At 31.7% G+C, this 13,912-nt stretch overlaps 1 protein-coding gene across 1 annotated transcript; it reads right to left on the reverse strand.

The window, feature by feature from the left end:
* Positions 1 to 1,910: 1,910 nt before the first annotated feature.
* LOC102888397 (RNA-binding motif protein, X chromosome) lies at positions 1,911 to 9,589 on the reverse strand. Its single transcript, XM_006908334.1, has 8 exons — positions 9,481 to 9,589; positions 8,895 to 9,001; positions 8,277 to 8,451; positions 6,457 to 6,609; positions 3,798 to 3,912; positions 2,856 to 2,981; positions 2,682 to 2,770; positions 1,911 to 2,218 (listed from the first exon to the last, which is right to left on the reverse strand). The coding sequence occupies exons 1-8, from the start codon at positions 9,587 to 9,589 to the stop codon at positions 1,911 to 1,913; spliced, it is 1,182 nt and encodes a 393-aa protein (XP_006908396.1).
* Between the last annotated feature and the right edge of the window lie 4,323 nt (positions 9,590 to 13,912).

Consider the following 13,912-nt stretch of genomic DNA (forward strand, 5'->3'; position numbering starts at 1 on the left):
GGGGACCCAGATCCCTTCTGCAGTCGCCTGTTTCAGCAGTGCCGGGCCCAGATCCATGCTCTCGTCCCCGCTCTTGTGCCTTCCCAGCAGGCGCCCCACCACAGGGCGCACGTGCACCCCTCTCAGGGTGAGTACCGCACTTTCAGACTCAGGCACAGCTAGCACTGTCATCTTGAGGTTTAGTTTCAGTGCTTTATCCAGGGTGTCCAGGTTCAATTCTCGGAAAGAGAATATTTTTCCTCCTTCCTCCTCCACAGCAGGGGCACTTCCCAGCTTGTGCCCCGCAGGAAGGCAGGAAGCGTAACCCCACCGCCCAGCTCTCAGTGAGCTATTCTCTAATAGCTAGTGAAGCTGAGCCTCTTTTAATGTCTGTTGGCTATTTATGTCTTCTTGGGAGAAATGTCTGTTCAAGTCCTCTGTCCATGTAACTGGATTGTTTTCAGTTGTGAGTTTTTAAATATATTTTGGATATTAGCCCCTTATTGGAGACATTAATTGCAAATATATTCTCTCATTCAGAAGTGGCAATGGCTCTTCTGAAAAATACTTTCATCCTGTTGGTTTCTCAATTACTTCAAGTGTTCCTATTACTCTCCATCACTATTTACCTATTAAAAGTAGTCCTTCCTTCTTCCAGATTAGTCTATATTTTTAAAGATCACAAAATGATAAACATTGGAACTTTAAAAATATATGTCATTAAGCTGTATAATCAGAAAAACTGGTTTGGTTTTGATCAGATTCTAAACTTAGCTTGTTTGTTTCACCTTTCCTTTCTTACTCATTTGATGTTCTAATATATACTAGATTTTAAATTTCCTTCACTTCTGATGTTCCAGTATCTAAGTTTTCTTTTGGCTTTCACTTAGTACCATTCCGTTAAAAGAATACTTTTAAGAAACCACAGAACTTTGTGCTAAATTTGCTAACTCAAACTCACAATGTGGCAGACTTGCTAAAACTTTATACGTTTCCAAAAAGGAGTTTTTTTAAGTATTCTTATTCATTATCTTCACTTAAATATACTGATAAAAATCCTAACCCTTCCAGATAATTTCAAATTTGTAAGAACGTAATTATTAAACCCTTTGAGTTACATTAATTTTCACATATTCCAAGATAAAGTTAATGAGTTATTCCTAAAACAAAACACTTATTTTTCAAAATTTTTATAACCAGGGCACTTTTATTTCATTTATATACTCGAAGTTAATTCGTTCAGTTTTAAGTGGAAAATCTGGCTTCTTTACTGTTATTAGCACTTTACTCATCTGCTGCTTCAAATGTGTTAAGAAATGGATGCCTAATTTTGTTTCTTAAAACTTTCATGTCATTTCATACCTATTTTTTCTTTCGACATACTATTCCTTAAGGGGGATACACACAAATACCAGTTATAAGGCAAATATTGTTTTGTAGACTAGTTGGAGACTTCTCAAACCTTTTATACATTTAGCTTTTCAAGGATGAATATATAATTGTCTACTAAATTGGAAAACAAGTCCAGCTTGCCAGTGAAAATGTAATATATTGTTTAATTTTGTATGCATTTATGTTCAAAGACACAAAAGGAAATTTTAGACAGAGTAATCCACCCTCCATATTGCATTCATGCTTAACTCAGGAGTAAAATCAGACATGGAACAGCAGCTTGTGGGAATTTTTACTCTGAAATTTTAACAATACAGACATTAAATTTAAACAGTTAACTTCTATTTTTTAATTAAAATTAACAATTACGAAATTACTTTGAATAATTCCACTTTTCCATCTTACCTAAAAATTCATGGGAAGGAAATGCATGTATTTACCTAAATCAACGCTTTTCTCTTAGTAGTAAACAAGTAACAGAAATAGCATTTATATTTTCTCTTTGAAAAAAAAATTTGGTACATAACTGAGTATTATTTTTAATATCTGTTTCGGCCTCCTCTTTCAGATCGGCGTCCCCCACGATCTCCTCTGGAAGCCCTATAACTTGAGCCATAATATGATTCACGAGGAGCAGAATACACTCTATCCACAGATGGTGGATACCCTCTCTCTCGTCTGCCAGAATGCTCACGACCACTTATATAGATATCACTTCTGCTGCTTGAGAAATTTTCACGACCTCCACCATATCCATTTCGTGTACTGCTATAATAATGATCATAGCGACCACTTCCACCATAAGTCAGAGGAGGCCCTCGTGCTGGTGGTATGCCACGAGAGTTACCTGTAAAGTCAATGATCAAATAACAAACTTAAACTACATTACAAAATATTTTTCTCCTCTGCTAAGATATCAACTATGCTGCAGTCACCTAGGAATTTTAAATTTATTTAACAGGAAGTTTAAGGGTAATAGTGTTAGCTAAGTAACTTATTTTAAAGCAAATGCTTAGTCACATTATCTGAAAATGGGCTGAAATTCTGACTTTCATATTGTTCCTATGCTTCATACTGTTTAAAATACCTTTTCTTTGATGAGGAAAATAGATGACACTTCCAATTCACCCTTAAACTTAATCTAGTAGTTTAAAAGAGCTCTTAAGGCCATAATTCAAAGACCTTCAAACTATGAAAAGTCCATATTAGATAGTTTTCCTTTTGTGGAATTGGAAGTAATATTAGAGTAATCAACAGTCTGGCCTATTAAATCTAATTCTGTGATTTACAATTCAAAACTGGACTCTTACCATAGCTCTCATATGAATCTCTGTAAGAGCCTCCACTTGGATGTTCAGAATAATCTCTATCACGACCCCCACCATACCCATCACGATCACTAAATTAAAAAAAAATAAACGTTATTAACTAGTGTCCAAATCAAGAAGTGCAAGGAACTATTTAATAATAGAAAAATTTATTACCTGTATCTTCTAGAAGAATGTTCATCCCGAGCACCTGAATGGCCATAGTCACGGTATGCATAATCTCTAGGTGGTGGAGCATAATCCTTGGTGTCTCGAAAACTGGGATAATCTCTGCTTGGATAAATAAATAAAGCAGCAAATATTTTAAGATGTGCCTTCCAATATTCAGAAGAATATATTTTAATAAAACGTAAACAAAAAGACAAAACATTTTAAACAGACAAAAAACCTAAATGTACTTTTCTCCAAAGATAAACAGTCAACAAGCAACTACTTTACTCCTAAGTTAGCTACAATTAAAAAAAGTGTGTGTGTATGTGTGTGTGTATACGTATAGAGTTAAGATGTAGAGAGAATGGAATCCTATATATTGACGACAGAAAAGTAAATGATACAACTACTGTGGAAAAAACTGGAGGTTCCTTAAGGAAATTAAACAGAATTACAGTATGACCGTAGATGCCTCCAAAATTCAAAACAGGTACTCAAATACTTGTACGTGAATGTCACAATAGTACTATGGTAGAAATAACCAGACAAATGAAAAACTGTTAACTATACCTACAATGGAATATTTAATCAGCCATAAAATCAGTACCTGTCATGTATTGCTACAACATGGCTGATCCCTGGAACATTTCTGCTAACAAGAAGCCAGATACAAAAGGTCACATATTGTTTGATTCCACGAGTATGTTATTTCCAGAATAAGAAAATTGACAGGGAAAAAAGTGGGAGTGACTGCTCAATAAGTAGAGCATTTTATTTTGGGGAGATGAAAATGTTTTGAACCTGCACAGAGATGATGGCAGAATAACGCTATGAGTGCTGCTCAATCATTCATTTTAACATGTTTAATTTTAAGGTAGACAGATTGCATCTCAACAAAAAATAATATCAACTATGATTTAACAGTTCACATTTTTTGTTTTCCTTTACCTTTCTTTAGTAGCATAACCATCATCCCTTGGTGACATCCAGTATTTTCTCCTGGAAGAGAATGGCTCTCTACGTGGAGGAACTCCATAATTTTCTCTCCCACGTGACACTGGACCTTTAATTTTAAAATGCTTACATTAAGAATCTCAAATTGACTGTACTGTTTCAAATAAAAATCAAAACTATTTTCCTCTTTCCAAAATATTTAAAAATTTGATTCTATTTATGCTCATTTTTGTTGAATGTTATTCATCAATGTTTTATCTTCTGACATCTTCCCCTCCCCATATACTTCATATAATCTTTATCATCAGTAGGTAATATCTCTCAAAAATTTGATCTAAATATAATTTTGACAAATACTTTCATATATTCAATCTGATTACATCTTTTTAAATCTCTTAGGTCAGCTTTTCTCCCTCTCTACATCTTTCTTGTTCCTCTCTTCCTTCAATCACCTCGAAGTCTCTTAAACTCACTATTGCTTTTATTGCTTAATGTACTTTTTCTTATAATGGTCCCATTACAACTAATTATTCTTTTCAACATTTAAGTTTTGTAATAGCACCAGTGGAGTAAAACCTTCCACTTGCTCCTCAGGCACCATAATACTAAGTCCTGTTATCATAATTTCAAAATCTAGTTTCCCACTTAGTCTTTTTACGCTATTCTTTCAACCATTTTTAGGTCTCAGAATAATTCCATATATTCCTGTCCTTTACCTGTATATATTCTAACACTGTCCAGAATACTCTTTGTTGTATTAGTATTTTTACTGGACTACTTCATGTCAAATTGTTTACATATATTTTATAATTTGTCACCAAGTGGTTGACCTCATATGCTAAAAAATTTGAATGTACAAGCTTCACCTTAGTAATGATAGCAATATAGATTTCTCCTGCATATTGACAATACAATTTGATGGCATTTTAAGAGCATTAACTCTTTCAAACTATGAAATTTTCACTCAAAATAATCTGTCTGTGCAGACTCTTATTCCTAATTCCTAAAAGTCAGTCTTTTATCATTTGTTCTCTAACTAATCTACTAATGAGAAAATATAGGTTTACTGTGTATTTTGAAATCAAGAGCCATACTGTACTTATTAAATTTTTTAATTTTTTTTTCAATTATAGATGACATTCAATATTATATTAGTTTTAGGTAGACAACATAATGATTATACATTTTATAACTTAAGTGATTATCACGATAAATTTGATACCCACCTAACACCATACACAGCCATTACAATATTACTGACTATATTCTCTATACTGTATTTTAAATCCTCGTGACTATTTTCTAACTACCAATTTGTATTTCTTAACCCCTTCACCTTTTTCACCTAGCTCCTACACCCCTCCCTTCTGGCAACCATTAAAATATTCTCTCTATCTATGAGTCTGTTTCTGCTTTGTTCACTTATTTTATTTTTCAGACTCCACATATAAGTGAAATCAGATTAAAAAAAGCAAGAGGACTTAGAAACAACTCTTAGGCAAGCAGTATAACAATATATCTTCTAATTTAGTGAAGTTTCAAGTTTATACTGTATTAAGGGTGAGACAAAAATTCTACAGTTAAGAGAACTAAAGTTGTCTCTTAGACCACTAAATCCTTTTACTTCCTTCTCTGTTCAATCTAGGATCAAAGGTCTCCTTTTCAAAATGTATTTTCTGTTCTTAAATTTTATTCATCTCATGTTTTAAGGCTTTAAAATCTTTTACAATTAGAGTTTATAACATTTCTGTACCGTTCTTAATGATTAATTTATGTCCTCTATAAATTTCACAAGTAAGTGCACTTCTATCATTTCCTCTCAACTTAAAATGTTTAACTCCTTCAATTCCACCTTTCAAGCCTTAATTTTATTTTTAAATACCATTTAAGCCCACACTGATCTCTTTTCAGCTAAGTGACAAAATACTTATTTCCTACTGGTTAAGCCTTCTTTATTCTAGATATTTTGTTCCCAACAAGATGACTGTTGGAAGCAGAAAATATATCTAGTGTGTATTTACATATTTCTTCCTGTTTTCATACAACCAAAACCACTGCTTTGCACATAAACATTATGGCCTTAAAACTGAACTTTCTACTATCTTTTAGAATAGGGAACTATTTGTAAGGATCTTCTGGAAGAACTCATGTTGACATTAAGAATGTACCCACCAACATCTGCATTTAATATAAAATCACTAAAGTGCCATCATGCCCCAAAGGAAAAAATAATTCATAAGGCAAGTTTCAGTTTCTCTATTTGACCAAGTTGTCAAAATACAGGTTGTCCAACTATGCTACTGATCAGAATATCCTCTCACGAGACCCTGGTTTTCATGGAATTTTTATTAAGCCATGTGAAAAGGCCTATTAACCAGAGTATTTTCAGGAACTTTAAAAATTGAGGTACTCTATATCAAACATGGACTTAAAAGGAATGTTTACTGTAGTGTTAACTACCTACTGCATCTATAATTAGAAGCTGAAGAATTACATGGTTATTTCTTTACCATGAATCAATAAATAACTTAGTGATGAGTAAATACTCCCACATACTTCCATTTTGCTTGCTGAATTTAAAGTTAAGCATTCAGTTTAAACAGTTCATTTTCCTTCATTAAAAAATACTGTTTTTTCCTTATCTAACACTTACCTCGTCTTCCCATCCCACTATTATTTTGCCCTGGAGCAGAAGGGGCAGATCTTTTAGGAGGAGGTCCTCCACTTCTTGAAGATGGACCCCTTTTAATTGGAAAGGGTCCCCTGGAAGAACTCATGTTGAGATTAAGAGCATATCCACCATCATCTGTGTTTAAATAACATCCTTTTAGTTAAGTAAACATTTTTAAATCATCAAGTTTCAGTTACTGTTTATAAATATTTACTAAACAGTAGCATGATCTTAGGTATTCATATTAGTCTAAATTAATAAAGTTTTCTCTTTATGTGACAATACAATTCACATACTCATTGTAAAAGTCAGTTTGGATAAACCTAAGAAAATTCAAGACACATTTTATATTGGTGAAAGAAACAGATTTGCAGAGAATTAATTAGGTGCAGAAAAATATAAATTAAATTCAAGAATGGTCTTTAAAAACATAGGAGGAAATGGTGATAGTTCATCTAAGACTAATGTCAAGAAAACTTTTAAAAATGTATCACAAGCATAATTCAAAGTATTAAAGAAACAGAAGATGCATCAGAAAAATTCATTCTCTAAAAGACTAAGTTACAATTCCTACAATTTCTTTACAAAATAGTCCTATCAATGAAAAAGACTGTGTTCTGCTCAATTTTAAGGATACTTAAGAAATACATATTAATTAAAAATGTTTTACCTTTCAATCTAGAAAAATGTTGAGATATATTCCAATTCTCCAATACTGTCACAGTTAAAAAAATAAATTAATATCTGTATTTATGGTAGAATATGAATTATAGTAAATTGATAAACTTTTCTCAAAAACATAGTGAAAATTATCTTAAAGTGGGGGCAAACCCTGCAACTACACATAAGGAAACATTTCCTAAAAATCACATCTAATAAAAAACAGAAGCTAAATCTGATTTGAGAAGACTGGTTAACCTGTAAAACAAAGTTTGCCTGATACTTGGATATTATCGAAATGAAAAGTGCCTTTCCGTTAAACCTAACAGGAAAAAAAGATTTCTATGGAAAAAGGTCATAAATGCCTTTTCAGGAACTCATTCTCCAACACAAAGAAAGATACATACATGTTGTGAAGCTGTGGTTTTTAGTCTTTTCCTGCATCAGAGAGATACCTTTGAGAATCTAAGAAAAGCTCTAGATAGTTCCTTTAGGTATTTCCCCAAACGCAGAGTTCATTATAACAGATCCAGGTAAAAACCTTCCTATCAAAATGATAGAAATTTGTTTGTACATGTATTCACCAAACACAAACATTTCAAGGTTAAACCTAAAATATGAAGTGTATATCCCTGAATTGTGGGTATTGCAAATGATTTTTATTTGCCAATGGGTATTTTTCAAGATTCCCTAATATTTTTATAATGCAATGATGTTATCCTCAGAACAAAAAAAGATTGTATTTTAATTGCTTTTTATCAGTCATAAATATAAACTTATACGAAGTTCTTAGTCTCAAAGTAAAAAATTCTAACATATGATTAACAGAAATTAGTTCTGTAGAAAAATGGTTGATGTGAATATAGAAAACAGAAGCAATGGTAAAAAAGACAATTTAGTTTGAAATTTATGTCATTTTGTTGCAAGGTGATTAAGATTGTTTTGCACATTAACTATTTCAATCGTTTCTATACCTGTAGTAATTATTTAGCTCTTAGAAATCATTTTATCAATGTTAATTCCTCATATATTGAATCTTAATTGTTTACTTTGCTTAAAAAGTATATAGAATTTGAGGTATTTCTGCACATTCAAACTTAGCTTTTGTCTTATGATTGCATCCTTAAATTTTAAAACATTACCCAAGTGTCCTCCACGTGAAGGACGTCCTCTTGCTCCTCCACTTCCTCCTCTTCCACATCTCAGAACTCTTGGATGGCCTCTGTTTCTTGAAGGAAATGGTGGCCTCCGTCTGCCACCACTTTGAAAAGTTGGTTTGTTGGCTTGCTCTACTTTAATTAGTTTACCGTCCAAGGACTATAAATATTAAAGATAGTATCAATAACATCATATTATATAATTAGTATAAGAGGATATTACTTATATATATGATGGAGAAGAGATAAAATGGAGCAAATATGCAACTTGTTTTTGAAGGAGACCTTTTAATTTGTGAGGGAAGAGTCATCCCTGACAAGTCTAAAATAAAAACCCAAGGCTTAACATAGCAGTAAATATTGGAGATAGCTTAACAAATAAAATAACTGTAAAACATATTGAGATAATCTAAGAAAAAATAAGCCAAAAAGAGTCCAGAATGGAGTGATCTTGAGTGCATATTAAGAAATTCTTATTTAATAGAATCACTGAAAACTTTAAAAGATATAGGAGACACATACTCACTAGATTTTAAGATCCATGAGGAAAAAGACTATTTCATTCATTAATACAGAACATGAACATTATTAAAAAATGTTTACCTTTCCATTCATATCCTTGGTAGCATCCTTAGCATCTTCAGGGTTCTCAAATGTAATAAAAGCAAAGCCCCTGGACCTGTTTGTTTCTCGATCCTTCATCAGAAGAACTGTAATACGTGTAAACCTTTTAAATTTACTATTCCCTAAAACTGAACTTTTCATATTTTCAAAATTATCCATACTTTCACAATTTCTTACAAGTCTCTCTTAACTTAATTTGAATTCCTGGACACAGCATAATAAGTATCTTTTGAAAATTATTTTTTTAAAAAAGCCTTACATTTTATATCATTAGAATTAGTACACTAATATCTATAGTAAATAAACTCTATGGTTAGCCTATCTTATCTTATTTCATGCCCTGTTTCCAGGATACATTCATTGCTGTTACTTTGCTTTCAGTATTAACAGACTGTTAGACAGAACTTTTAACTCACTGCTATGAATGCTTTCCTAATATATAACAGAAACTTAAAAACAATGCTCATACAAGTATCAAGAACAGAAAATAAAATTGAGCTGTCAATAGTGTATATTTAATGTATATTTACTTTGAGCACATATGTATGTTGGTTCTAAGAGTTACCTTCTATTATGGGACCATACTTCCCAAATACTGCTTCAAGGGCCTTTTCATTGGTGTCGATATTGAGGCCTCCTATAAATAGCTTCCCAGGCCGATCTGCTTCCACCATTGTGCTGTAAAGTGGTTAAATATACATCAATATATATGGAACAGAAAAAGTATAAGCCAAAGAATCAAATTGTATGACACAGGGCATTTTAAAACTCAAGTGAAGTATCCTACTCGAGCTAATTAAAATTTTTTAAAAATCTGTACCATATAGTTGAATAAGCGCTGGCCTAATAAACAGTGCATTTTTTATAGGTATGAGACAAATAGTTACATGTAAAAATTGGATTGGAAGACTAGTGCAACCTTTTTTAGCTGTAGCATATAAGGCTTCGCTTTCTAAAAATAGTGGATTTTTTCGTCTAAAATAAGTGGTAAAAAGTATTTCTGGATTCTGCACATCAACTAATATAGGCAGGTTCATGAAATGTACATAAAAAGACCTTAAACATATTTTACATTCCCATCCCCGCAATTTCCATTTTTTAAAAAATATCATTTAAGAGTATTTAACGTAATTTTCTATTTCCAAAGGTTTTTAAAATACGAAATAGTAAATTCGAGGGAATTAAAGCTCTTACTAAAGCAAATTTAAAACATGATTATGTAGATAGGCTTTAGCAAATATTGGTTAAAGTGACGTGATTTATAATGAACACTAAAATTTGACACTTTCTAGTAAGCGAATAACATTTTGACATTTGATAACTAAAAATGCAAGTTCTTAATCAGAGTGGTTTAGTATCTTGACTCTATCTTTCAGAAAGAAAAACCGGTAAAAAAAATAAAGCACACATGAAACAAAATGGCGGCTCGACATTCTATATGAAAAATAAGAGATTACCGGGCACAACTTGAGTGAGATAAACCAAGTTCACACTGAATTTCTTAGCTCTACTGTGGGGTTCTCTAGTCAGTACTATCCGCCACAGCTGACTTTGGTGCCTTTTGCCACCCCCTAAGCCTCCGTTCGTGGACGAATTTTGGACACTTCACTGGCTTTCCACTGCTGCCCCCGAACACATTGTTGAGGAGTTTAAAAGTTATCAGAAACCTATTCATCAGAAAATAGATCTATAAGTAACTCCCCCAAATATCATAAGGTCATACATATGTTTAATTATATACCCACTATTTACTGCAATTTTAAAACACTGAAAAAGCCCGAGAAAAAGTTACAAAGTCAAAATCACCGTTGTCTCCACATCCACAGAACATAATATACCTATGGACTCTCTCCGGAGGCATAAATTTATATTCTGTTTTAAAAATTCTGAATACCGTACCTTCTTCCTTGTTTTTATAAGGCCCCACCTCGAGGCGTCCCTCAGCGAGCGCAAGCTTAACGGTTGGGAGCGACAGAGCAACCGATATACGGGAGGTAAAAAAACCCGGATGTGACCGGAGACTGCGCCGCAGAGGAAGTAGGGAATGAGGAAGATTTATGAAGTCGAAAACAGTTGAATAGAAAAGGAAAAGAGAAAAGTCTAAAGAAAATGTAAAATCAAAATATTTTTTAACTTTCATTTTATTCTTTACTTACTCCTATTTCTTTGATATAATCAAGATAAAGGAAAAACTAAATTTTTACTATCAAATAGCGATCTAAAATTTGCTCCCCTCCCAAGTTTTGTCGGTTCACTCATTCTCACACGGCATCTAGTTTGTTTTTTTTTAAGTTTTAAAACGTGAAAAGAAAAAATATATGATTACAATAAGGAGAATATGGTAAAAGAACTAAAATAATGAAAATATTTGGGAATCCAAAGCTTCAGTATAGTTGAAAGATATGAAAAAATCAATTTCTGTAAGTAGATAAATCTAATGTTTTGACGAGAACTTTCAAAATTAACAAAAAATATCCACGTGAGACGATTTCGAACCTCAATCTGTATAAAAAACAATTTTTTTAACAACACTGGTAAAATAAATATATTTGTATTTCTGAAAAAAATGCCATTAGCTGACAAATTATTCTTTTCCACTGTAAAATTATTCCTTCTATGATTTAATTTCTAAAATTAAATCTAACATTACAAAACACACCTAAGTGCAGAGTATGACTAAAACTTATTTTTATGAGTTTCTGTAGATTTTGTCTACACATTTTACATAGGAATGAATTGTCTCTTAAAATTTACAACTCATCATGCTTTTGCTACACTTTTCAGTGTTTTTACCTTACTTTAACAAACTAATGCCTCTTAATTTTTATATCTAATTATGACATTTAGAATTTTCATATCTCCTATAAATAATGTAGTGCTGAACACATGTGTTAAAAATCTTAATTTTTCTCTTTTCGGTATTTTTTTTCCTGTAAATAACTCAGCAGTGACATTAGGCACCAGAGGTAAAGCTACTTTACATGCTTTTATTACAAAATTTTTAAAATGACAATTACCTATCTATTAGTACTACTGTTAATTTTTTGATCAAAACCATTCCATAAACATTTTACCCACATATTCACTACATTCTTACCAGAAAGACATTGGCTCTGTCAACATTGTAGATTTTTTTTTCATTTTGAACAGGTGATATGTATTCTTTTTAATTTATATCTCTTTGGGAAAATGAATTTTATTAAGTTTAACAGACAACGCGATTATAAATAATTGAATAATATGTAATTGGTAATTAATACAAGTAAAGAATAGACTAAAAGTAGACAGGAAATAATGTGTTATGACAGATGCCATAAAATATTTGAGACAATGCCCCACTGATTAAAAAAGTGTATTACACAAAATAGTGACTGTCATTTCCTAAATAATATTAGAATCAATCACTTGGATAAAATATCTCTATATTGTATATTCAGTTAAATTTTAGAACCCCAGTAACAATATAATTATGTCCTTTCTGTAAAAAAGGAAACAAAATAAAAACTTTAGGCTTAAGTTAAAAATAAATAAATTTTTTAAAAAACTTTAAAACAGCCCACAGTTTCAGAAATCTGTTCTAAAAATGCTGAGATTTAAATCCAATGATCTGCCCTAGACATTTGTTGTTAAAGAAAACCAACTCTTAAAAATATAAATAATAAACATTTATTGAGTTGGATTTTGAGAGATCTGAAAATGGACTGTAACTTATTATATGTACTGCATAAGGAACCTGTTCTAGGCAGAAGTAGCAACATTTGCAGAGGCATGTGTTTATTAAAAGCAGTGTGGAAAAATAAAAAAGAGAAAATCAGCATAGCATGAGGTTTTGGGTAAGAATGTGCAGAAACGCTCAGCGTTAAAAGTAAAAGACAACTTGGAGGATAACCTGCATTTTCAGGTCAGGTATTTGTGGTAGATTAAAAGGAGAAAAAATATATAAAACATTTTGCTTGCTATGCAAATAAGCTACTTGCTTTAGTTTTAGAGGAGCTGTTAAAATTACATAGTTGTGTAAAACATTTTGCTTGCTATGCAAATAAGCTACTTGCTTTAGTTTTAGAGGAGCTGTTAAAATTACATAGCTGTGTGAAATTGTATAAACTATTTAACCTTTTAAATGTATCCAAGAAAATTAATTAATGGTATTATATATGTTTACTGTGAAGTTAAGTGGTATTCAGGGTGTAACCTGAGCGCAACACTTAAAACGTAATTCAGAGCTACAAAAAATTGTGGAACTATTGTAATAATCTTTGTGTTAGGTAGGAGGCTGACGTTAATTTGTAAACTTACTTTCTTTAGGAACTGGTCAAAACCTTCGAAACTATATATTTTAAAAAAAAAAAATTGTGTTGCTTTGGATGCCTTGTGTATCCAAATCATCATTGTACACTTTTACTAATAACATGCCTAAAAGTGGGATGGAAAAAAAGGACAGAACACATATACACACCTCTAATGAAGAATAAATTAGCAATAAAAAATGGAAAGTTGTAAGAAATTTTTTGTGCACTATTGTGAAAGTGATTTGGAAAATGAGGTGACAGATGATTTAAGAAAACAAAATTTATCAACATTTATTAAAGAAGAAATAGAAATCCAAAACATAATGAACTTATAATAAATTCTAAGGCATACTCTGAAAAATTTTCTAAATGGTCTCTATACTGCTGATAAAAATAGATAAATAAAACTTTGTATATTATTTCTACTCTCATAGAACACAGAGGACAAGAGTTGTGTTTCAATTCTTTTTACGAATATAGCCTCTAAAAATAGCACACAAGAAACATATATAATACAAATTATAATGAATTTGAAACCAGACCACTTCCTTAATGATAATAACTATTGTAGAGCAAATGATCAAATAAAAACAAAAACATCTAAAAATATTTTCTGCTGGCCGTTATAGGAAGTGTTCTATTTACTTTTTAATTGATCACCTCATTTGATTATTTTAAAAATTCTATTAAATAAGCACTATTCTTATC

This window comes from Pteropus alecto, unplaced genomic scaffold (genome assembly GCF_000325575.1).
Source record: "Pteropus alecto unplaced genomic scaffold, ASM32557v1 scaffold453, whole genome shotgun sequence".
NCBI classification, from domain to species: domain Eukaryota; kingdom Metazoa; phylum Chordata; class Mammalia; order Chiroptera; family Pteropodidae; genus Pteropus; species Pteropus alecto.